The sequence below is a fragment of the Amblyomma maculatum genome, chromosome 1 (genome assembly GCF_055883805.1).
Source record: "Amblyomma maculatum isolate TAMU_Amacu chromosome 1, ASM5588380v1, whole genome shotgun sequence".
In the NCBI taxonomy this organism is placed as follows: Eukaryota; Metazoa; Arthropoda; class Arachnida; order Ixodida; family Ixodidae; genus Amblyomma; species Amblyomma maculatum.
The window spans coordinates 309,094,273-309,118,551 of NC_139344.1; the positions used below are offsets into that span (position 1 = coordinate 309,094,273).

A 24,279-nucleotide genomic window follows, 5' to 3' on the forward strand; every position below is an offset into this window, starting at 1 on the left:
CTCACCCACTCTTGATCACTACAGATTATTTGCAAGTGTTTGTAGAACTTGCACCAACACCTTACCACGAGCCAACTCTCGAATATGCCAGAAACCATCTGCACACAGTGAGAGGACACACAGTCGGGAACTTTCATGTGGCTATGCAGAAAACGGTTCCTGACCTTAGCACAAACGCAGTAGCCATAACTTACGCACCTCCTACACTATCTGACAACGGAAAGTGAGTCTATCGACGAGACCGCATAAGAACAACCTTGCTGTACATGAATGGCCCAGCAAAATACCGAAAACTTCCAAGAGCCGCATAAGAAAAACTAGAGCTACCCCCATAAAGCATGGAGCACCTAAAACAGTGTGGAAGTATTGCTCCAAACTGCCCTTTTCGCAGAGCGACACAGTAGCAGTGATGCCGATCGTTATAAACGGCCCCTTAGCGTTATGGAGACTCATGTACCACACGTGCTGTGACCCGTACAGTGAATCATCTTCAAACCGCAATGGTTACGCATACCTGGAGAGTGGAGGAAGCATGTGGATGCGAGAAAACTATGGGTAGGCATTAGAACGGCGTGAGACCATCTCACAAAAGAACTAATTAAAATGCCAGTGATACGCGCTGCAGTGTCCGAAACATTGTGAATGGCCATATGACGGCCGCAGAAAATTGTCCCCGAGTGCTTCTCGAGGCATTTTGGCGCAGCGTGGCACAGATTTAACAAATTTCACGCCTATGGTGCAGAAATATGCAGCTGTATCAAAATGACACAATTGGCGTAGCTGTTGTACCCCTGTGTTATGATGTTATCGAGCTTATGGACATCGCTCAGCCTTTTGAATGATGATGATGGACTGATTTTTTATGGCGCAAGGGTATTTTTGGCCAAAGAGCGCCAAAACACAAGGTGAAGGAGGGTTGAAATCTGGGTCAGTTGGTACATAGTCAGAGAATAAAAACCAGCCAAGGGACGAGGACGAAGAAAGACGAAGTACACACGGAAGCTGGAACTAACAACTGTGCTTTATTGAAATAATAACATTTCCCAAGAAACCTTGCAAGGTATGCGCAGCTCGACGTCCAACACACAGCATAAAAGTGACAAACAAAAAGCAGCGCTTCGGAGATAGCTAAGATACTAGGGTCTTTGAGATAAATAACTTATTTCTTTCTGCATCAACGATATGGATGCTGTGCTAATACAATTATCTCCTTGCATACTTATGTGATACGCTTCAAGAACTTCGCGCTCTACCTTACCCTTGCCCCTACCAAGAAATGTGACATTTGAAAACAGCGGATAACAACCGCAATCCCTACAATGGCGAGACAAAGTTTTAGCTCCACTAATGTGTGACAAAGAGTTGTGATGCTCTCGTAGCCTATCATTAATACACCGGCCAGTTTGGCCGATGTAAACTTTTTCGCATGTTAGAGGAATCTTATAAATAACACGTGTGGCACAAGGAATATAACAATCATCATGTCGCGTCGAGCATACAGGGGCCTTAGATCTGCCATGAGCAACACGAGAACAAAGACTTGATAGCTTGCAGGGAGCAGAGAAGACAACTTTAACGCCTTGCCTAGCAGCAACTTTTTTGATATTGTGGGAAAGTCCATGCACGTACGGCATCACCTCAAGATTCTTCCATTCAGCTTCAGTAACCTTGGCCACTTTTTCATTGCCCCTCTTAACTCTTTGTAGCAGCGATTCTGCCACAGCATTCAGAAGTGCATTCGGGAATCCTGCGGCCAGCAGCCGGCCAACCTGGTTGTCAAAGCTACTCTTTATTTGGTGGTGGCAACTTTTCTCTAGAGCACTGCGAAAGCAATTCATAACAATACCTCTCTTAACGATTTTAGAGTGAGCGGAGGAGTACGGTAACAACGCTTTCTTGCTTCTCGGTAAAAAACACCAGCAGATATGCCCATCGTCAAGAAAAGTTAGTTGAAGTTCTAAAAATCTTATCTTTTGGTCATTGGGTAGTTCATACGTAAAACAAAGGGCGTTAGTGCAAGCCTTAAAGGCCTCCAAGACGTCGTTCACAACCTCATGAAAAGAGTCATTCGGTGGAAGTTTTAAAATAACCAAAAAATCATCAACATATCTCAAAGCTGCACAGACAATCAGTTACTTATCTGCAAGGGGCTTCAGTTCCTAAAGAAATTGATGAGCTGCTACAGCATGGACCCAAGTATAGCATGGAGCCAAGAGTCAACAGTCATGAACTTCTAGCCACGGTGCATCGTGTAGCAGAGAAAGCTGACAAAGAAGAGAAGCAGCGGTGTCTGTCTGAAGGCATTGACGTTCTGCATTTGGTAGAGAGGAAGCCACGGATGAATAGCAGCAAAGTTTTTAAACGGGTTGTCGACCACTTCATCGAAAATAACTTGACTCTACTTCAAGCAGACAAGGAGGGAGGTTTTGTGGTTTTACCCACTAGCACGTTTGGTGAGAAGGCCTTGACAGCTATTGATAGGAATTTCCAGCCTACAAACCGCAAGCCGTCAAAATTAAAAACTGTAGCTGTAAAACTATTGGAAGCCAATAAGTTGGATTATTTGGCTCAGAGAGTGAAGGCTAGCAAAGGAAAACACCTGCAAATTTTTTTCTCGGCAAAAACCCACAAGATAGACTGCCCTTTCCGAGCCATTGTAACAGAAGCTGATACTTGGCAGAAGTCACTGGGCCAGTACTTACAGCGACATCTCCAGTCCCTCGCGGTACAGGATCCTTTCAACGTTGTGAACGCGGCTGAAGTGGTTCAGGTGCTCGGCAACGGCTTACCTGGAGCCAACTGTGGCTTCTCTATTGATATCGAAGACCTGTTTTATAGCATCCCTCATGACGAACTTTTTGTTGCAGTGCGTGAACTAATTGAACAGAACGGTGTGATCGCCTTCCAAAATGCATGTAGTGTCTCGGTTGACGTGTTTTTGGAACTGCTGACAGTCTACCTTTCATCCACCGTAGTAGTTTTTAAGGGTGCTCTGTTTATCCAGAAAAAGGGAATTTGTATTGGGGCTAGTGTAGCTCCTGTACTGTGCCACATCTTTTTAGCGAAGTTTGACAACTTACTATCAGGCTCTCTTCTTGACAAACGTGTGTGCAAAATTTTTAGATATGTTGATGATTTTTTGGTTATTTTAAAACTTCCACCGAATGACTCTTTTCATGAGGTTGTGAACGACGTCTTGGAGGCCTTTAAGGCTTGCACTAACGCCCTTTGTTTTACGTATGAACCACCCAATGACCAAAAGATAAGATTTTTAGAACTTCAACTAACTTTTCTTGACGATGGGCATATCTGCTGGTGTTTTTTACCGAGAAGCAAGAAAGCGTTGTTACCGTACTCCTCCGCTCACTCTAAAATCGTTAAGAGAGGTATTGTTATGAATTGCTTTCGCAGTGCTCTAGAGAAAAGTTGCCACCACCAAATAAAGAGTAGCTTTGACAACCAGGTTGGCCGGCTGCTGGCCGCAGGATTCCCGAATGCACTTCTGAATGCTGTGGCAGAATCGCTGCTACAAAGAGTTAAGAGGGGCAATGAAAAAGTGGCCAAGGTTACTGAAGCTGAATGGAAGAATCTTGAGGTGATGCCGTACGTGCATGGACTTTCCCACAATATCAAAAAAGTTGCTGCTAGGCAAGGCGTTAAAGTTGTCTTCTCTGCTCCCTGCAAGCTATCAAGTCTTTGTTCTCGTGTTGCTCATGGCAGATCTAAGGCCCCTGTATGCTCGACGCGACATGATGATTGTTATATTCCTTGTGCCACACGTGTTATTTATAAGATTCCTCTAACATGCGAAAAAGTTTACATCGGCCAAACTGGCCGGTGTATTAATGATAGGCTACGAGAGCATCACAACTCTTTGTCACACATTAGTGGAGCTAAAACTTTGTCTCGCCATTGTAGGGATTGCGGTTGTTATCCGCTGTTTTCAAATGTCACATTTCTTGGTAGGGGCAAGGGTAAGGTAGAGCGCGAAGTTCTTGAAGCGTATCACATAAGTATGCAAGGAGATAATTGTATTAGCACAGCATCCATATCGTTGATGCAGAAAGAAATAAGTTATTTATCTCAAAGACCCTAGTATCTTAGCTATCTCCGAAGCGCTGCTTTTTGTTTGTCACTTTTATGCTGTGTGTTGGACGTCGAGCTGCGCATGCCTTGCAAGGTTTCTTGGGAAATGTTATTATTTCAATAAAGCACAGTTGTTAGTTCCAGCTTCCGTGTGTACTTCGTCTTTCTTCGTCCTCGTCCCTTGGCTGGTTTTTATTCTCTGACAAGGTGAAGTGACAACTGAAGTTAATAAAATGTCCGAGGTGAGGTGTTTAATGAAGTACTTAAATACGGTGGTGTATAGGGCCTAAAAGTTTTTCCGGAGTGTGTAGTCTAAAAGCAGTGGTGTATAGGGCCTAAAAACATTGAGTTAAGGTGTTTAGTGGTCTGAGTAAAACTGAAAGGGTGAGATGTACGTGTTAAAAGAATAAGTTGCCTCAGCAACAATTTCTTTAAAAGAAAGCCATTTAATTAAAAGAAACGGGCTGACGCCCATGTTGATAAATGACTCCATATAAAAAGCCTACTTTTAATAAATATTTAAAAAGTCTTTCTAAAGAAAACATTGGATGATCGCCAAGAAAGATGGAAGGATGTGTGGGTATTTGTTTCGTGTATAATTCAGGAAAGTGACGTCTCCTATGCTGTTCAAGTCTCTGACATTCAATTAAAATATGGAGCACTGTTAGCCGGCAACCGCATCTCGAACAATGTGGTGCAGGAGAGTTTGTTAAAAGGTATGAATGTGTTGTGTATGTGTGACCTATTCTGATCCTGCACAGAGCTACTTCTTTGAATCTGTTTTGTTTTTCTGTAGTGTATCTGCCTATCCTTGGTTTTATTGTGTGTAGTTTATTCTCAGTTGCCGTGTCCGACTCCTCTTGCCATTGTTGTCTGATCGTGTTTTTGATGTGTGGCTTGAGATCCTGATATGATATGTTGTCAGTGTCTGTAGTGTTTCTAAGGGCAGCTGATGCAGCAAGCCTATCAGCTGCCTCGTTACCTGGTATACAGCGGTGGCCTGGCACCCAACACAGTGTAATATTAAGTTCTAGTTTATGGGCAGACATAAGGGAGTTATAAAGGGAATTCAGGACTGGGTTCTTATTGTGCCACTTTCGAAAGAATAGGGACATTAAAACACTGAGGGAGTCTGTGTAGATGATCGATGTCTGTATTTTCTTTTCTATAATGTGTCTCACAGCTAGCAGGATTCCATGGCATTCAGCGGTAAATATACTTGTATGTCTATTCAGTGTTTTTGAAAGTGAAAAGTGCAGTCCATGTGCTGCACAGGACACTTGAGCAGACTTCGAAGCATCGGTGTAATATTCATCACAAGTGTACTTCGCCTGAAGTAACATGAAGTGCCGCTGTATGGCAATAGAGGATGCGTGCTTCCCCACTGCAAGAACGACAGGTCACAATTAACAGCATGCATTTCCCAAGGAGCAATTGAGTATTTTGGTGAAGTTGTATGAAGGCTGTTAATCGGGACGTCCAGTTGTTCAATATGCGTGGCAACTCTGACTGGATATAGCGGTGTTAGAGATGGTTTTCTTGAGAAAAGTGCTGTGCTAGTTTTGTCAAGTAGGAGCCGGCGACATGGATGGGTCAGTTGGCATAGTACCTTCATAGCATAAGTTAGAGAAGTAAATTGTCTCCTTCGTTGCAGTGACCATCGGTTCGCCTCAGCATAGAGGCTAGCAATTGGGCTAGTTCGAAAAGCGCCCGTAGCGAGGCGAAGGCCGAGGTGGTGCACGGGATCGAGAAATTTTAGCGCAGAGGATGATGCTGACCCATAGACCATCGAGCCATAGTCTATGCATGATAGAACTACACTATTCAGAAGGCTCAGAAGGCAGTCGCGGTCTGTGCCCCATGACCGGTGAGACAGAATTTTTAGCAGATTCATTGCTTTGAGACACTTCAGTCGCAACTGTTTTATGTGGGCAATGAAGGAAAGTTTTTCGTCAACAACTACGCCAAGAAATTTATGTTCCTTTTTAAAGGCAAGGCTCTGACCACTCAATGTAATGTTGGGGTCGGGTCTGACGCCACGCTGCTTAGAGAAAAGTACACAAACACTTTTTTCAGAGTTAAATTTAAACCCATTGTCATCAGCCCACCTGGACAATTTGTTAACACCTAGCTGAATCTGTCTTTAACAGATGGCCAAGTTGCAAGATTTGAAGCTTATCTGGATGTCATCAACATATACAGAGCAAGAAATGGTTTTTGGCAACACACTTTTTAAAGAGTTCATTTTGACTATGAAAAGTGTGCAACTGAGAACACCACCTTGAGGGACACCATTTTCCTGTATGTACTGCTTTGAGTATGCAATGCCAACGCGAACTTTGAAGGTCCGTCCAGACAAGTAACTTCGTATTGTATTCAACATGTTCCCTGTGATGCCAAGAGAGAAGGGGTCGCGGATGATACCATAGCGCCAAGTGTTATTTTTTATTTATTTTTTATTTAGAACATACTGCAGGCCTACAGTAGGCCCAAGCAGGAGGGGCGAATACATAATATATGCAAAAAGAACAGGATTAGCAAAATTGAAAAATGTTAAATACAAGTTGTAACACAAAATACAACAATAAGTACAAGGCTCAGATGCAAAATACAAAAAGTAAACGTAGAAATAAATGGCTCTCAAATTAAATGCTGTGAAGAAAACATTGAGTCAAAAGAATCAGCTCTGGTTAAAAGATCTGGCGGACACCTGTTCCACTCCTCAATGGTGCGTGGAAAAAATGAGTATTTAAAGGCGTTAATCCTAGCACTGTAAGAGGTTAATGATTGTGCATGATGATTGTGTGTTCGGCGCGTAGTGTTAGGTTTAAGGAAGGGGTCTGCATTCATAGACAGTTTATGGTTTTTTAGTAAGAAAAGTAGTTTCAGTCTTTGAATTTTCCGGCGCAGCTGTAATGTTTCAGTTCTCATGAGGGTCGTTGGTGAGTCAGTTACACGATACTTTGAAAAAATAAAACGGACGGCTTTGCGTTGAATCATTTCAAGGGCCTCGATGTTACGTTTAGTGTAGGGATCCCAGACGGTGCACGCATATTCTAGTGATGGCCTTATTATTGAAAAGTAGGTCAATTTTTTAAGTTCAGGTGGGGCAAGTTTTAGTTTATGTCTAAGAAAGCAGAGTTTACGAAAGGCTGAGGAGCATACGTTTGATAAATGTTTATTCCAGCTAAGGTTTTTCGTTATTGTAACTCCTAGATACTTGTACTCGCTGACTTCGGTCAGAAGGTGAGATTAAATATTGTAGGGAAATGAGAAGGAAGCCTTTTTGTTAGTTATCTTCATGTATACTGTTTTCTCCAAATTTAGCTTCATGTCCCATTTATTACACCATCTATGTATGTTCTGAAGATTGGAGTTTAGTAAAACTTGATCATCTTGGCAAGTAATTTGGTGAAATAAAACGCAGTCATCTGCAAATAATCTAATTTGAACAGGGGTAGTTATAACGTTAGTAATGTCATTGATATATATCACAAAGAGGAGAGGTCCGAGGACGCTTCCCTGTGGGACGCCTGAAGTGACCGGCAGGTGGTTTGAATAGCAATCATCAATATAGCGTGTTGCACAATTAGAAGCGCGATGTAGAATGCTTCTCCCAGCTAAACCGCGGCATCCTCGCAGTTCATATTTTGCACAGAAATCACATTTTGTTGCTAGTATTTTTTAACACCAAATTTGTTTGGGGTACTTGCCTGATTCGATCAAAAGAAGTCAGATGTTCCCATCTTATGCGGCGGCGACGACGCCAAACGAACCGCTGCCCTAGCGATGGTACTGGTGGCGCCACCTCATGCTGCTTACAACAACTTAAACCTTCTGCCAAAACGCTCGCCCCCTCTTTTCCTGCTACAGAGTTGTTGTAAGCAGCATGAGGTGGCGCCACCAGTACCATCGCTGGGGCAGCGGCTCGTCTGGCGTCGTCGCCGCCGCATAAGATGGGAACATCTGACTTCTTTTGATCGAATCAAGCAAGTACTCCAAACAAATTTGGTATTAAAAAATACTAGCGACAAAATGCCACTTCTGTGCAAAATTTGAACTGCGAGGATTTCACAGTTTAGCTGGGAGAAGCATTCTACAACGCACCTCTAATTGTGCAACACACTGTACAAACAAATTGTGTGCGGTGAGAAAGGTATGAGGAAATCCAACGAGTTATGAAATTAGGAAGACCAATAAGTTCAAGTTTGTAAATTAGTTTGGCATGAGAAATAACATCAAAGGCTTTGCTGAAGTCTAAAAAAATAACATCCATTTGACCAGCGCTATTTAGTACACTTGCAAAAGTATGAATGACAGAAGTTAGCTGAGTGACAGTGGAAAAGCCTTTTCGAAACTCGTGCTGATGGGGGGTAAGCTCCTTGTTATCGTTTAGAAATGTAGTTATGTAGTTAGCTATGATATGCTCAGCAAGTTTGCAACATGTGGAAGTTATTGATATGGGACGATAATTAGCAATCAAGGCAGGATCACCCTTTTTCAGCACGGGCACAATCCGCGCTTTCCTCCAGTCGGAAGGAATGTTTCCTGTTTCAAATGATTTGCAGAAAATAACAACCAGGAACTCTGTGATGGCTTCTGCATAACGGCGCAAAAAATATTTGGTATCCCGTCAGGTCCAGCGGACGCTTTAGTTTTGAGGTTGAGTAGGAGGAGGAGGAAACAACTTTATTTAACGCATTGCATTAAGCGTTAAGAATGTCCTGGGCCAGGGTCACCAAGGCCAACTGATCTTGCAGCTGGTCAGAGGCTAACCAAGCCCGCCACGTTGGGGGAGGAGGGTGTGGAAATTGAGGAGATTGGAGGGCGACAGGGCATGAAAAGATGCAATGCTCCAAGTTTGCATAGTGTTCTGGGCAATTTGGGCATGCAGGGGAACGTATGATTCTGTATAGAAAAGATCGGGCAGGAGTAAGCAGTGTATTTAGTTGTATGCGTCTAAGAATGCGGATTTGCGTGGTAGTGAGAGATTTATCAGGAAGAGGAAGTGTACGGAGTGTTTCTCTAATGTTGTCGTAGTGAACGCTGATTTCTTTTTTGTAGTGAAGAGTAGTGTCCCACGTTGGTGGATAAGGCCAGGGAATCCCAGGCGCCCGGTGTTGAAGTTCGCGGGCGAGGCGATGCACTACCTCATTGCCTGGGATTCCAGCGTGACCAGGAATCCACCTCAGTGTTACAGTGTGGGGACGTAGTTTGGTAAGAGCTCTGTGTAGATCATCGTGTAGTTCTTCAGGAATGCGACCCGTGTGAATGGCGCGTATAGCTTGTATTGAATCAGTGTATATGGTATATCCTGAAGGGTTAGGGGGTGCTTGTGCGAGGTCTTGAATACTGGTAACTATTGGTAGGGTCTCGAGAGTCGCTGTAGGAGGAGGATCTATGTAAGGACCGAGGGTATGCGTCACTACATCGCTACAGCTCTGAATTGAGTAAGCAGCCGCTCCGACGTTAGTTCGTGATGCATCTGTGTAGATGATCGTGGAATCTGTCGGGTGAACATGGTTGGAAACGCGAGCGGAACGTCTGCCTGTGTTAGTGTCGGGTGCAACGTTTTTTGGAATGGGGATTATTCTGAGGTTATCCGGGAGCGAAGAAGGAGGGGTAATTATAGGGAGGTCTATAGGTTTGAGTGCAACCTGCTGTAGTATCCAATGTCCTTGTTTGGTGCTAGAAAGACGTGCCATTTGCCGGTCGCGATGTTGTTGTATGAGGTCTCCCAGGGGCAAGAACAGCCCCGTAGAGTATAGGCGCTCCGTGGACGTATGTACAGGGACGTTAAGGGCGGCCTTGTACAATATGTGAAGCGCAACCTCAATCTGATGTCTTTGGCGACAAGTTAGTGTAAGGTAAGGAATCGTATATAAAATTTTGCTAAGTGCTAATGCGTGGCCAAGCTGCCTGACTTGACCCTCGCGTAGCCCGGCGTGCTTATTGACTATGCGGCGAACTAGATGCGTAAGCTGATTGCAAACTTTAACTGTTGTAGATACATTGGCCTGATTGGTTGACTCATGGATATGAAGTCCGAGGATCCGGCAGGATGATACACGAGGGATGGGGTGACCTGCCATTGTGAGATTGATCAGCTGGTTATGTTGGCGTTGATAGCGAGTTTTTGCAATCAGCAGCAATTCGGATTTTTCAGGTGCGGGAGATAGCCCTACTTTATCAAGGTAACTAACGACTGCATCGATACCTTGCTGTAGGGTCTCCTCTACTGCTCCAGGAGACCCAGAAGTGCACCAAAGAGTAAGGTCGTCTGCATAGAATGTGTGTTTTAGGTTTGGGATAGACGCTAAAGTACGAGATAGGGGAGCCATTGCAAGGTTAAAAAGGGTGGGTGACAGAATAGCGCCCTGAGGAGTACCACGTGTGAGGGGGAAAGGTTGAGTAGCATGGAGAATACGCCAGATGAAGAAACAATGTCGGGGATCGAGTTGGGAGACATGGTACTGGGTTGAACAAATAAACCATGATGGGAAAACACACTCTGAAAATACTTATTGAATGCCTCAGAGATTTGCGATTTATCAGCAAGCTGCACACCTTGACATGAAATGCGCGTAATTGTTTTTTTATTTTTCGATAAAAATTTCCAGAACTTATGTGGTGAGTCACGAACGAAATTTGGCAGGATATACTGAAAGTAATTTTGTTTAGCCTGCCGCAAAGCGCTTGTGAAGTTAGGCTGATGTATTTTTAACTATGTTTCGACAGGCACCCCCACGCTTCAGTCGTTTGATTTTTCTTTTCAAATGTATTATTTCTCGCGTGATCCAAGGAGTTTTTTTACACGTTTTCTTTGTTCTATTAGGAATGTAGTTATCAATGCAGTACGTACAGATTTCGTTAAATTTATTCCAGAGTTCATCAACATTAGTTCCTCGAAACATGTCAAGGCGTCAGCTGAAGTAATCTAACACACTTTCATCATTAGCTCTGGAGAAGTTTTTCACGGAAATAATTGTTGCTGGTTCACAGTAATGAATATCTCTCTTCGACAGGTAGAGGAAAACTCGACAGGTTCCGCAAGTTGAGAAAGTAGGAGCCGATGATCTGATGATGGTCAGGAGGAGATATATATTTACAGAAGAAAAATAGTATACATTGGCAAACTTTAAGTTACAGTAACAAGAGTCACACAGACAACTGCAACTTAAAACAAAATAGACTCTCACACAGAGAAGTCACTCTACAAGCCCTTACTTTTCTACCGAGCATTTCGGCTAAAGCCTAGGGACTGTATATACGTGCTAAGCACGGAGCCTCAATCTTGACTGTCGAACATGGTCCGAGGACCGCTTTTTGATACCAGACATCAACAAAGACCCAAGGGCGGTCACCTTAGGTGATCCGCCCCGAAAATGAAGCAGCCAATCAAATTATTTAAAAACATGCCACAACCCCCGTGGGTTGGGAATAATCTTGGACCCAGGTCCTTAATTGCGTCAAATAAAAATACAACATTCAAAACACACACTCTTTCCACTCGCCGGTCCCCAAACCCTCTCACACGGCGCCCGTCTTTGCCTCCCCTCCTCAGCGTATTTGCGACGCGACCCTGCAGCTGGCGCCTTTGTGAAAGAAACGCCGCGGGGGATTCTGGAGACTAGGCCACCCCGTCGTCCCGTTCGAGGAAAGGGGGGGGGGGGGGCACTGTCCCAGAGCAGTGCAGCGCCGCTGCCGCTCGCACCCGATGAGCCGCCGCGAGGGGGCCAAGTGCCGCGCCTATTGTCGCCTTCTGCAGGACGTTTAGTGAGCGCTTGGGGCAGGGCAAAACGGCTTCATTAACGGCGTCTCCCTGCACCCATGCTTGGCGCCACGGCGGGAGATCGCTGGACGAGCTGGCCGTAAAGTGGTTCGCAGAAACGTGCCACTGTTGTTCCCGGCTGATAAGGATGCGTCTGCCGTTCGCTTCTTGGCGACGCCTCGGGGCGAAGGGGCAAAACAAACCAAGCCTCCCTCGCGCCCGCGCGCCCGCGCCCAAGAAAAGGGGAGAAAAGGAGAGAAAAAAACAACAGCGCTCGCTCCTTGGCCTCGGCGCGTGGGGGGTTCGACCGCCAGCTCGACTCCACGTGCGAGTCGCTTTTCACTGCGGCCTTACACGTCCCTCCTAAGAGGGTAAATGAGCTTGAAATCCGCTCATTTACACAAAACAAAAACACAGGCCGCAACATTCCCCCTCAGGCGACCATTTCGCCAGGCTACAGCGCACCTAAATCCGTCCCCACTGAGGGAAACCGTACACTCGAAGTCGGGAAATAAAACCAATACAAACAACGGCACTGCAGACACGAAAGTTCTTCATGACAGCCCGCCACATCCGGCATTGCGCACAGCAGTGCGCCCTATATTTGCTATACATGAGGCACATGTAAAGACACACGAAAAAACAAAATTGCACTACAAGAGCGCGTGTTGGCTACGCAGAGTTCGCCATAGTCCGAGTTTCAGCACAAAGCACCCACCCGCGGCGCACAGTTGTAGCACGCGTCACCGTTCACATCACAAAACACGGCGGGTGGCGGGAACATTCACGCCACTGCACAGTTCCCGCTCTGTCATGCAACTGTCTTTACACCACTTTTTGGTGCCGCCAAACAGTTCCGTGCACGCCACCCGTTGGGTAAGCAGGAACCCTCACGCCTGGTGAGGCCAGCATGGCTATGCCAAACAACCAGATACAAAATTGGACAGTGAGGCTTTCTTCGTCCCTGTACTTTGCGCAAGACTTGTACGGGGGCTCCAATGACGAGGCTAGCCCATGCAGTTTCCTGCGCTGGCGAAGTGAGTTTGGCACGCGCCTGCTGCTATACGCCGGAACACTATAGATCTCGTGCGCACCTCGGCGCCCGCGTTGTCGTGTAGCAGTGGCCTTTAGCGCCTGTGGCACATCGTTGCCGCCTCTCGCGGCGCCAGCACTAGAGATCCTTGCACTGACCGTCGATGGGAGACTGCTTCCCAAAACAGAAACGTTTTACCTTCGGCGGCCTCGACTTTCTGAGGCCGCGTACTGCTGTCATGCCTACACGAATTTTGAGAGGCCCACCTGCGTACTCCTTGCTACTACTGTGCTGTAGTTTAGCGTGTTCGCTCTCTTGACCAGAGATATCAAGCTGGCCAGAATCCGTTACTGCGCCCTCTGTATCAAATGGAGCGGGCGCCCTCACCGTAAGCTCAGGGTGCGTTCCAATACCCCCTCGTAGACGTCTACTTAGACGGCTACGCGGGCAGCCGCCATCTTGGGATGCGTTCCAATTCTCGCGAAGCAGTCTCGCGAAGACGGCTTCGCCGAAGTCAACATCGATGCAGACTACTTTGCTGTCTAAACATGGCGGACAGAGCGCGTTTCGCGCTGAGCGAGTCGTGCGTGCGGTTGTTGCAGTAGTTGTACGGTGGTCGTGCTCTTTGCGAACGCCGGAGTATGCATATGAACGCGTCTTTCAAACGTGAGTTGTTACGTCAATGTATGCGCTAGCTAGAGGCTAATTTAGCTGTCTTTATGGTCGTGAGATATAGCACTGCAGATTCTTTTACCGCGCTGAGGAAAGCGTGCGTTGGATGCTGTTGGTCTTCTTTTTTATAACTTGACGACGAGTTTCTTCAGTCTGCTTCACGCCGATTTTCAGTTAATCTCAGAAGAACGAACTCGCCTGACGATGCCGACTTGTTGCGCATTGATTTTTTTGTGCCTGTACATTATTAAAACGAGTTGTTGTCTTTGGTTTCCTCGTCTAGTGACTACAGACAACAGGTGTAACGGCACAGTTTTTCGTTTGCTGTAGCCGGTTATCACCTTTCGTCCGTAATCGCCTCAAGTTTACAGTATTTTGCATGTTTTCATTCTTACAGCTGTGTGAATGAGACATCTGAGAAGCATGTACACTTCAGCATCAGTAATAAAAAAGGAAAAACGGACTAACGTTATCTTCCGTCAGTTCGTGAGCATGCTCATTACGTGAGAAGTCGGTCTGCTACAAGTTGACCTATTGATAGTCCATCTACATTGTGGCGATTACACATGTAATATTGTTGCTGCAAAAAATCGACGAACCGTTAGAAACGTGATTTTCACCTGTATTGTCTTAAATCTTTAAAGAAAACAGCGTTATAATAGTTGTTAAAACGGTTTAGTTCAACCTTTATGCCGCGAGGTGACGCTAGGCGTAAACAGGTAGACGCGTTCCAATACGCGAACCTGTAGACGTCTACGTAGACGTCTACGAAGCAGTCTTCCTAGACGTCTAAGAATTGGAACGCACCCTCAGCCTCGACACCTGTTGCGCGTAGATCCCCACACGGGGCGCACTCCGTCTCCGTCGGCTGATCAGCTCGCACTTCGGAAGCGAAATTTCTGTGCGCGGGATCCGCGCCGCTGCTGTCGGGCTCCAATCCTGCTAACGGCTCGTCCGTTTTTTCGCGCATTTCCAATCGCGCCACGACACTGCTCGGGCAGTTCGTCTCGCCCCCTAACGCTAGCTCCTCTAGCTGCGCCTGTGGGGCTGCACTAGCAGTTTCCGCCGCTCCCTGCCCTGAGCTAGCAACGCTTCGCTCGTCCAGGCTATCTGTATTCGTCGAATACCGGGAGGGGCAGCCCTCAACTGCGCTAGTGCTTTCTGCCACGGGGCCAAGGTCTAACTGTCGCTGCTCCGCTGCTTCGGACGCAGTTTTAGCCTTTTCGCCGCCGGCATGCTCACGCATCAGCGCTCTCATCAATATCTCTTCTCTCAGAATTTCCCGTTTTTTTCGATCAAAATCCAATTCAAGTTGCCGAATTACCAGACGCTCCTCCTCCGTCAGGGGATATGCGTAAGCTTTGCTTTCAATCATATCTGGCGTCCTTACTGCCTAGTACCTCACTTTCCCTAGCACAAGCCAAGCCAACCTCGACCAGACGCGAGAAATCCCACTCACCCGTCACCAGCGTCGCTGCGGGTAGTAGCACCATGCCCGGGAGTCACGCCTTGGCTGGTCGTCCTCGGCAGGTAGCTTGCAGTCGTCCTTTGGCTGCCGCTGCTGCTGCCCGAGGCCTTGTTGCTTGCTTCTTTGTGGTAGGGTGCCGAATCCTGTCGTACTGCGCCAGTAATGAATAGCTGTCTTCGGCAGGCAGTGAAGCTGACGACGATGATCTGATGATGGTGAGGAGGAAATATATATTTACAGAAGCAAAGTAGTATGCATAGGCAAAAGTTACAGCAACAAGTCACACAGACAAATTTAACTTAAAAGAAAATGAAGACAACAGCGCTCGCTCCTTGGCCTCGGCGCGTGGGGGGTTCGACCGCCAGCTCGACTCCACGTGCGAGTCGCTTTTCACTGCGGCCTTACATTCACTATCGACATTTTGTTGAATGGGACAAGTAAAAACCACCATGAAGTGATCTGATAACCCAGTTTCAACTGAAACAGTAAAACGTTCTGTTTCTTGGCTGAGAAAGACGAGGTCGAGAATAGATTCAGCTTCACCGTGTATGCGCGTTGGGTGCTTAACTCCCTGTTGCAAATTATGAATCAGCATAATATCACACATGTATGAAGCATTTATGTCATTGTTTGTACTAGGGAAGGGACTATTCCAGTCAATATTTGGGAGACTAAAAGGTATATTTTATCACGGCGAAATTTAGACATGTGATCGGCCAGATCACATAAATATTGAGGTGGTGAATCAGGTGGTCTGTATACAGCAAAAAGCACAAACGACAGTTTTAAAGTCACACTTTCATGGTTAGCTATTTGCTGCAACGTGTGTGCCTCTGTGTTTTGATTCACCAGGACCGCAACTCCCCCTCCACGTGTTGCTCTATCACGGCGAAAAACTTCATAAGAGCGGGGGAAAACAGTTTCATCATCAATATCATCGCGCAGCCAAGTCTGGGTTATAACTACAGCATGTGGATTGTGAATCAACAAGATAGCCTCCAAAGCCTCCGATTTATTCACAACACTACGTGCATTATTATTAAGTAAGCGAAATTCCTTAACACGAGGTTGTGAAAGTCAGTCTTTGCTTTGATAACTTTTTATCACCGAGTTGAACTCTGCTGTTATCGCTGTCATCCCAGGTGTAAAGCATTTTTTCGATTCGCAGCTTGTCATTTATAAAGGTAACTTTTTTTCCTTCATCCCTTTCTGTTTTTACGCTGTCCCACAGTAATTTACGCTTCCTAAGTGTGTTTCGTGAATAATCGTTCTGTATTGAAATATTACTGCCTTTTAGTTTATTGCAGTTTTTAAAGAGTTCTTGCTTCTCGTTATAGTCCCGGAAGAACACAATTACAGGGCGGTTTGTTGCCTTTTTGCCCAGCCTGTGTATTCTGCCCACAGAACTGCAAGATACTTTAAGCTTCTCTGCAAAAACTTCAGCTAGAACCTTCTTTTTCAAGTCAGCCTCAGATTCCCCGGGTTCCTCTTTTACTCCAAAAAAAATAAGGTTTGAGCGGCGGCTCCTGTCTTCTAAATCAGTTATTTTCGCCTAGAGTTCATATATTGTTTGTTCTAGAGTGTCAATCCTGTTTGTCTGCTTCTCCAAGGCTGTAAACCTTAGTCTCATATCATTCATGAGTTTTTCCATATTGCTCTGTTGCTCTCTCAAAGCAGTCACTTCAGTGGCTAGGCCTTTTTGCCCTTCAAGTAATTCAGCATTTCATTAGTATCCGGACCGGGATTAATTTCAACGTCTCCGCATAGCAGCAGTTTGCATATACAAAAAGCATTGTAGGCAATTTCAACGAACTGCTGTGGGCACGGCAGGACCAGAAGACAGCGGCAATCACTTTTAACAGAACAGTAATCGGTACTAACATGCACAAGGCAGAAGAGAAGCTTGTGAGACCACATGCCTACGCTGGTTCCGCCGCGCCCACTGAAGACAAATTCCTGTTGACGTTCTTTTAAAGGCGATTCGGACAAGGTCACGTGGTGGCTATACTCCGTTTCATACATCAAGTGCAACACTACCAAAGCTACAGCTCTTGTTTGCGCTCTCCGCATCCGCGATAAAAAATAGTGCCTGCTCTTGACGAGAGAAAATAATAGTTGCTTTGTCTGCAAGCTTAATAAATTTTACATTTGCCATCAACCTCATAAAGAGCACCTTTTTTAGGGAGAAAAGGTCAGATTCGGCTAATTTGTATGTTTCTTTATGTCGATTTCGTTCGTGCCGCGTCTTGCCGCCCCGCAACCTTGCCAGCTGTGCCACCAGATGGCGCTGGCTGTACCCTCCGCGCTGCGTATCTCTTTTTGAGAAAATGGTTCTTTGGTGCGCATTTTTTCTATAACATCCGCTCTGTGAAGATGTCTAAGCATGCGAAGCATGTTATTGCAAACGTGTATGCTCGGAATAGAGCCCGTTTCGGCAGGAACCACTCGCCTACAGAACGAGCGCGTAGTGATACGCCTCCTGTTTTTTTTCTTGCGGACTACTTGCGTAGCTTTCGCTGCGTTGCACCTGATGTATGAAACGGAGTAGGTGGCGTTCCAGGCTTGATGTCACGCGGGAATGGACAATCACAAAGAAGAGGCTCTAAAGGTGACGGTGCAGCCAGAAAACACGTGTCGATTGCTGATCCATTACCTGCAGTCGTTGACGCAGCAGAACTGGGTAAAAAAAACCTGCACAAGGCAGAAGAGAAGCTCGTGAGACCACATGCCTACGCTGGTTCCGCCGCGCCCACTGAAGAGAAATTCCTGTTGACGTTCTTTTAAAGGAGATTCGGACAAGGTCACGTGGTGGCTAGGTGTCGTTCCAGGCTTGATGTCACGCGGGAATGGACAATCAAAAAGAAGAGGCTCCAAAGGTGACGGTGCAGCCAGAAAACACGTGTCGATTGCTGATCCATTTACTGCAGTCGTTGATGCGGCAGAACTGGGTAAAAAAAACCTGCACAAGGCAGAAGAGAAGCTTGTGAGACCACATGCCTACGCTGGTTCCGCCGCGCCCACTCAATCATATGCTTTTTCAAGATCGAAAAAGACAGATAAACAATGTTGTTTATGTACAAAAGCATCCCTTGCATAAGACTCGAATGCAATGAGCTGATCAGCTGTTGACCGCCCAGCTCTAAAACCAGCTTGGTTTGGATGAAGAAGACCATTGTATTCAAGGAAATGTAGAAGGCGGCGATTTACCATTTTTTCAAAAAGCTTGCATAAGCAGCTGGTTAGAGCAATAGGCCGATAACTGGCAACAATAGTGGGTTCTTTTCCGGGTTTTAATATCGGGATAATGATCGCTTCCTTCCATGCTTTAGGAAAGCGTCCTGTGGCCCATATTTTATTATACAGGCAGAGTAGGGTTTTCAAGCGTGTCTGTATGCAGGTGCTTGAGCATTCCATATGTGATCCTGTCAGGACGTGGTGCTGTGTTCCCACATGTGCCAAGTGTAATCTTCAGCTCCTGCATGGTGAAAGGGCTATTGCACCCTCCTGTGCACGGTCTTTTATCACATATAGGCTTCCTCTCCTCAGTTACCTTGTGCCACAAAAAAGAATCTGTATAGTGCGCTGAGCTGAATACGTATTCGAAGTGTTGCCCTAGTGTGTCTGCTTGGTGTTCAAGAGAGTCACCCCTAGTGCTGACAAGCGGTGTTGGGAGAGTGCTATATCCTTTGAGTGCTCTTATTCTGTTGTATACTTTGTGAGCATCAGAATAAGAGTTCACAGAAGAAAGGAATGATGACCAGCTTTCTCGCTTGGAGATGCGTCGAACACGTTTGCCATTTGCCTTTGCGCGCTTAAATCCTATTACGTTTTCAGCCGTGGGGTATCGGCGTAACTTCGGCCATGCCTTTTGTGTTTCACGGGCAGTCTTACATTCTGCATTCCACCACGGCCTTCGTTTGTTTCGTGGCTTATTTCTGCAGCATCTATAATGTGCAGCGTGATCAAGAGATGAGATTCGTCAACGCCTAAGGCAGTAACTGATGAACAGGGCAGAGCTGAGTGTTCCCTGAACATCTCCCAGTTGGCCACATATTCTTTAAATTTCCTGGGACTAGATGCATTTACATTTTTATTGCCTGTGTACTTCACAGAGATTGGAAAATGGTCGCTTCCATATAGATTGTCAATAACAACCCACTCTGTAGCTGCCAAGAGCATCGGAGAGTCAATGGCTGTGTGTACGTATTATGAGCTGAGCTGTAGTATGTTGGCAGTTTTGAGTTGAGTAAACATGATCCTGAGGACAACAAGAACTTTTCAATTAGTGCACCTCGGAAGTCCGTTCTTGTACATCCCCATAATGGGTGGTGGGCATTAAAGTCTCCGACCAGCAGCCACGGTTCTGGGAGTTGGTCAATCAGCTTTTCAAAATTTTTGTTGCATAGTCTATGATCTGGCGGAATATACAGCGAACATACCGTTGTTATTTTACTGAATATTAAGGCTTGTATTGCCACTGCCCCTAAGTCTGTGTTAATCGGGACGTTTCGACAAGCGATTAACTTTTCTGTTATAATGGCAACGCCACCGGAGGGGTGAGTACTGCCTTGCCTATCTTTCCTGAATACACGATACTGCTTGAGAAAACTTGTGTCTGTTGGTTTCAGATGCGTTTCTTGCAGACAAACTATGTTTGGTTGGTGTTCGGCGAGGATTTCGTATAAGTCATCCAGATTTTTTAGGAGTCCTCGACAGTTCCAATAAATGATGCTCTCGGTAGCCATTTTGGTAGGTGTGGAAAGAATATAGAATAGGATTAAGACTCGCCGCCCTTATCCGGGGGCTTAACTGGTGTATGTTTTTTTTTTGTTTGAGGCGGTCTAGCAGGCCCCGCCTCTCATTGGCGGACTCCCTAGGCGCCGCTGACGCTGCGGAGTCCATGCTCACCTCCATCGCCTCTGGTGAAGGCATGGAGGCAGGAGGTTTTTCAAGAGGAACCAAGTCCCTCTCAGATGTCTTTGGTGTCCCGGACGTCTGGGGGAAAGTGACCTCCGGGATTGCAGATTGGTGCAGCCGGTGGCTGCTTAGTGAGGAGCCGTGGTGGGAGCACGTCAGCAGCATTGCACTGCGTGCCCACCGTTACTTGACGCGGCCTGGCCCCTCTGCGGGCTGCGTCAGCATAGGGGGCGGAGGAAAGCATTCTGTGCTTTTTTCGCGCCTCTCCGTATGTTATCTTCTCAGTTATCTTTATATTGATTACTTCTTTTTCGGCCTGAAAGGCTGCACAGGACCGTGAGTATGCAGGGTGGGTGCCCTCACAGTTAACATATTTGAAGTCAGCTGCACTGCAGTTATTGGTTGCATGGTCATGTGCGCTGCATTTTGCACAGGTAAGGCGTCCTCGACATGTCTGGCTACCATGCCCGTACCGCTGACACTTGAAGCCCCTGCGGGGGCTTGGTATGTACGGGCTAACTTTGCATCGGATGAATTCCACATTGATAAGTTCAGGAAGTGTGCTCCGGTTGAAGGTGAGAACAATATGTTTCGTTTTTATTTCTTCATTCTTTCGCCTGATTGTTATTCTTCGTACTGCTGTTACACCTTGGTTCTGTAGGCCCTCAAGGAGATCTGATTCTGTTTCATTTAGGAGGTCTCGTTCAGAAACAACTCCCTGGCGGCTGTTAAGACTGCGGTGGGGTGATACTTGAATGTCAAGGTGAGCAAATGTTTTTGTTATGAGGAGGTTGTCAGATTGACTTTTGTCTGATACCTCTGTTAGCAGGTCACCAGATCCTAGTTTTTTCGCTTTATAGTTCGCCCCAATGATGGCCTTCAGACAGTTGGCAACCAGAAAGACTGACAGTTCATTTACTGGTTGAAAATCGGTTATAGAGCGCAAGACAAGAAATTTTGGAAAGTTCTCAGTTGGTGTACTGATTTTTTGCGTCACTTCGGTGCGACTCCTTTTCGGGGGTCGATCAAGTTTTTTTAAAGGTAGTTTTTCCATGCAGTATGGATTGTTTAAGGGGTCCTAATATATGTCGCCTCTGGTTCACCCTTATACGTAGAGGAAGGTCCCGGAGCCCCTCGCCTGGTGGACAGGCGAGGAGCCCATCGGCCTAGACTTGACCATGGCCTCGACCGCCACCGTTCAAGCTTTCTTCCCCTCAGCCTTTTGAAGCGGTCAATGCTCTTAATTGGGCTAGTTGGTTAACGAATTCAGACATGGTGCTAGCGCACAAGAAAGACACAGAAAGTAGGGGGACAGGTCACATGCTAGTACTAGCGTGTGTCCTGTCCCCCTACCTTCTGTGTGTGTCTCTTGTGCACTAGCACCATGTCCGTTGCAGCGGGCGACCTACTTGAAGTTGTGCAGCCAATCTCCCACAATTTCATGCATGTCGCCGTGAAAAGATGACGGTGTTCGCAGCGTGTGGTAGAGGATGGGTGCAGGGGACACATTATCTGTGGCCATTTCCGATAAACCCGATGGTGGAGGCTGTGTCGTCCCTGTCGGGGTGGCAAGAAGCCCACATTCAGGTGACTCAGAGCAGAAGCGGCGGCTTGGGCGCTGATGGACTGGTGCGAGGTCTGTGTATCTTGTATACGTACGCAGGTCGGGAAGCATACCCAGTACGGTTCAATCAGATGTGTAACAATACTACGCAAGAGTGCAGAGAATTACTGCAGCGGCTAACGAGTGCACAAAGAACGGCCCTGCAGATCTACGTTCTCCACTCTACCGCATACGCTTTCTTATTCAAGTTTTTGCAATGGCATGTTTCTTCATCGCGGAAAGTAGGGAGGCATTACCGTTGTGTTCTACAGCAATAGCTTGTGGGAAACGAATCGGGAACTGAGGTTAAATTTTACCACAGGCAAGTGGTATGAGAAGCAGAGGCGCGAAGTGCAGACCGCAGCAAACTGCAGAATCGTCTCCTTCGCAGCATTATCAGCTTAATTTGTTAGTGCAGCAGTATTACCATTGCATTTGTGCCTCAGACTGATTCGAAGGCTAACCTAAAATGAAAGCTTGCCTAGCCTACAACCAATTCGCTGGCTGTTATTCCCACGTCGAAGGCAGTGTGCGTTTTGGCCGGTAACAAGATGGGATTTTTGTTTGTTTTGAGGGTTTAACGCCCCAAAGCGACAAAAGCTATGAGAGATGCAGTAGTGGAGGGCTCCGAAAACTTCTACCACCTGGGGTTCTTTAATGGGCACTGACATTGCATAGCACACGGGCGCCTAGCTTTTTGCCTCTATCGAAAAAATGGCCGTCAAGGCCGGAATTTGATCCCGCATCCTTGGGCACAGCAGTCTAGCACCCTACCACTGCCCCACCCTGGCGGGGGCTGATGGGATTTGTGCTAGTTTCTATTCTCGAAACTAGCAACGCAAAGACCCGACGAAGATGCAACAAGCTTCCATCGCTTTTCATGCGCTGCTTCTTGCGTTTCCCACGCTGCTTCTCAGTTCACAGTTTTTGGCTGCATACTTAGTAGTTATAATGCCCAACTTAATAGATTTCTATTAGGAATCTAACATCCGTACCTGCGATGTCTCAGTGTAAATGCCACTACATGCTGTGCTTGCATATGACAAAAATGTAACCACGTGTCAGATTAATCCGAGCATGGAAACTAGATGATTAGATATCCCTCAACGCATTTATACTAAATCACCGTATAAAATTCCCAAGACCGCGAAGCAAGCAGCCTTGCTTGATCAATGATTTTTCAACCGAGTGTTAAAAGCATCATATATTTATTGGTGGCATTGTTTTTATCACCATACAAGCCACGGTGGCTGGCGCAGCCGGTGCGCCGGCACGCCGCTCACGTTGACGGGGATGTTGATGAGTGCACGGCGCAAGCCATGAGCCTCGAGTCCACGCCGAATCATGTAGCCGTCCTTGCCCAGCAGGAAGGCGGCCGGGATGCTACAGTTGCGGCGCGTACTGTCGTCCATCATGTCCACGTACTGATCGTCGTTGCCCGGGTCACTATCAGCCACAATGACGGCCAGCGCCCCCTGGCGCAGAACCTCGACGCACTTGGTAAGGAAGGAACAGCCACCGCGCTCGACCAGCACCACGTTGTGGCGCAGCTCGAGCCGATTGACGAGGCTGGCGCAGCCCTGCAGAGGCTCAGACAGCACCAGACCCACGTTGGAGAGCTGAGAGGCCTGCAATGTTTTTAAAATATATTCTTGAATCTCACTGACTGGGAGAACAAGCTAATATAGGACAATTGTGAATCATCATTGCGAGCAGATGCCGACGTTCAGAGATATGTCTGCCTCGTAGGCAACTTGCTGTCTGAATAAAATACTTTAATTTTAGCCTTCGAGCTTCGTTTGCAGTTGTTCCCTTAATGTAAGGGGCTGCCTGTGCTATCCTGCCCCTCCTTCGAGCGTTGTATGCAGGGCAAAAGCTCCAAAGAAAGCATCGCGTCAGTAACCTAACCACTGCGCCATTCCGGCAGGCCACCCGTGGGATGAAAAAACAGAGATACAATCACCGAGTCTTTACTTGTGGCTCCTGTTCTTGAGGCAGACTAGCATCATTACAAATATAAAACACGAATCCAAAAATTACGTGTCTATACTCCTTTAAGCCTGACAGTACACCATGAACATTCCACGCCTATGACAGTAGTTATCGCCTTGAACCTCCTCGGCCTTGAATTGTCCAGTTTTCAAAACTTTAGTGCCCGAAAAACGAAAAGCTAGTAATGCACTCATCATTGGTAACAAAATAAGAATGGGAAAAAAGTTCCTCACTTAGACTTACTGTCACTATATGGCGACTCTGCAGCAGGGAATATGTCACATTTGCATTGTTTACAGTTTATGTTAATGGATAAATCAGCTGTTAGCTTACACGTACGCCCCGGAGGTAAGACTTATAATGCCTTTAATGCGCATGTATTTATATTATTCGCAAGCATGCAGCACCTTTCAGAATAGAAATTTTTCAACATTTACATATTTACGTCAGTACCATTTGCGGAGCCATTTCTTTTTTGTTACGATAACTACTAGATACGCGGAAAGCGGTATGCTTTCAAAAAGTGCTCTTCCAAAAAGTGCTCTGCGTGCTGCGGCAATAACTGTAAAGTTCGCGGTCCGGCAACACGGTAACGTAAACACCCGATGTCCTACAACTGCCTAATGTCAGACAATAGTTATAGCCCATCGTTACCGTGTTCAAGTTACAGTTTACCGGCTAGGATGGCAGCATCTGCACATGCGCAGCCATTACCGTGGTGCGAGAACTTTAGGGCA

The 24,279-nt window shown here is 46.5% G+C and overlaps 1 protein-coding gene across 1 annotated transcript in view; it reads right to left on the reverse strand.

The window, feature by feature from the left end:
* Nucleotides 1–22,741: 22,741 nt before the first annotated feature.
* The window catches only part of LOC146207032 (protease-associated domain-containing protein 1), a 50,569-nt gene continuing 49,031 nt past the window's right edge, over nt 22,742–24,279 (reverse strand). Inside the window, exon 3 of the mRNA XM_084592375.1 lies at nt 22,742–23,178. Coding sequence (XP_084448501.1) covers nt 22,780–23,178 — 399 coding nt within the window. The 3' untranslated portion in view covers nt 22,742–22,779. The remainder of the gene's footprint in view (nt 23,179–24,279) is intronic.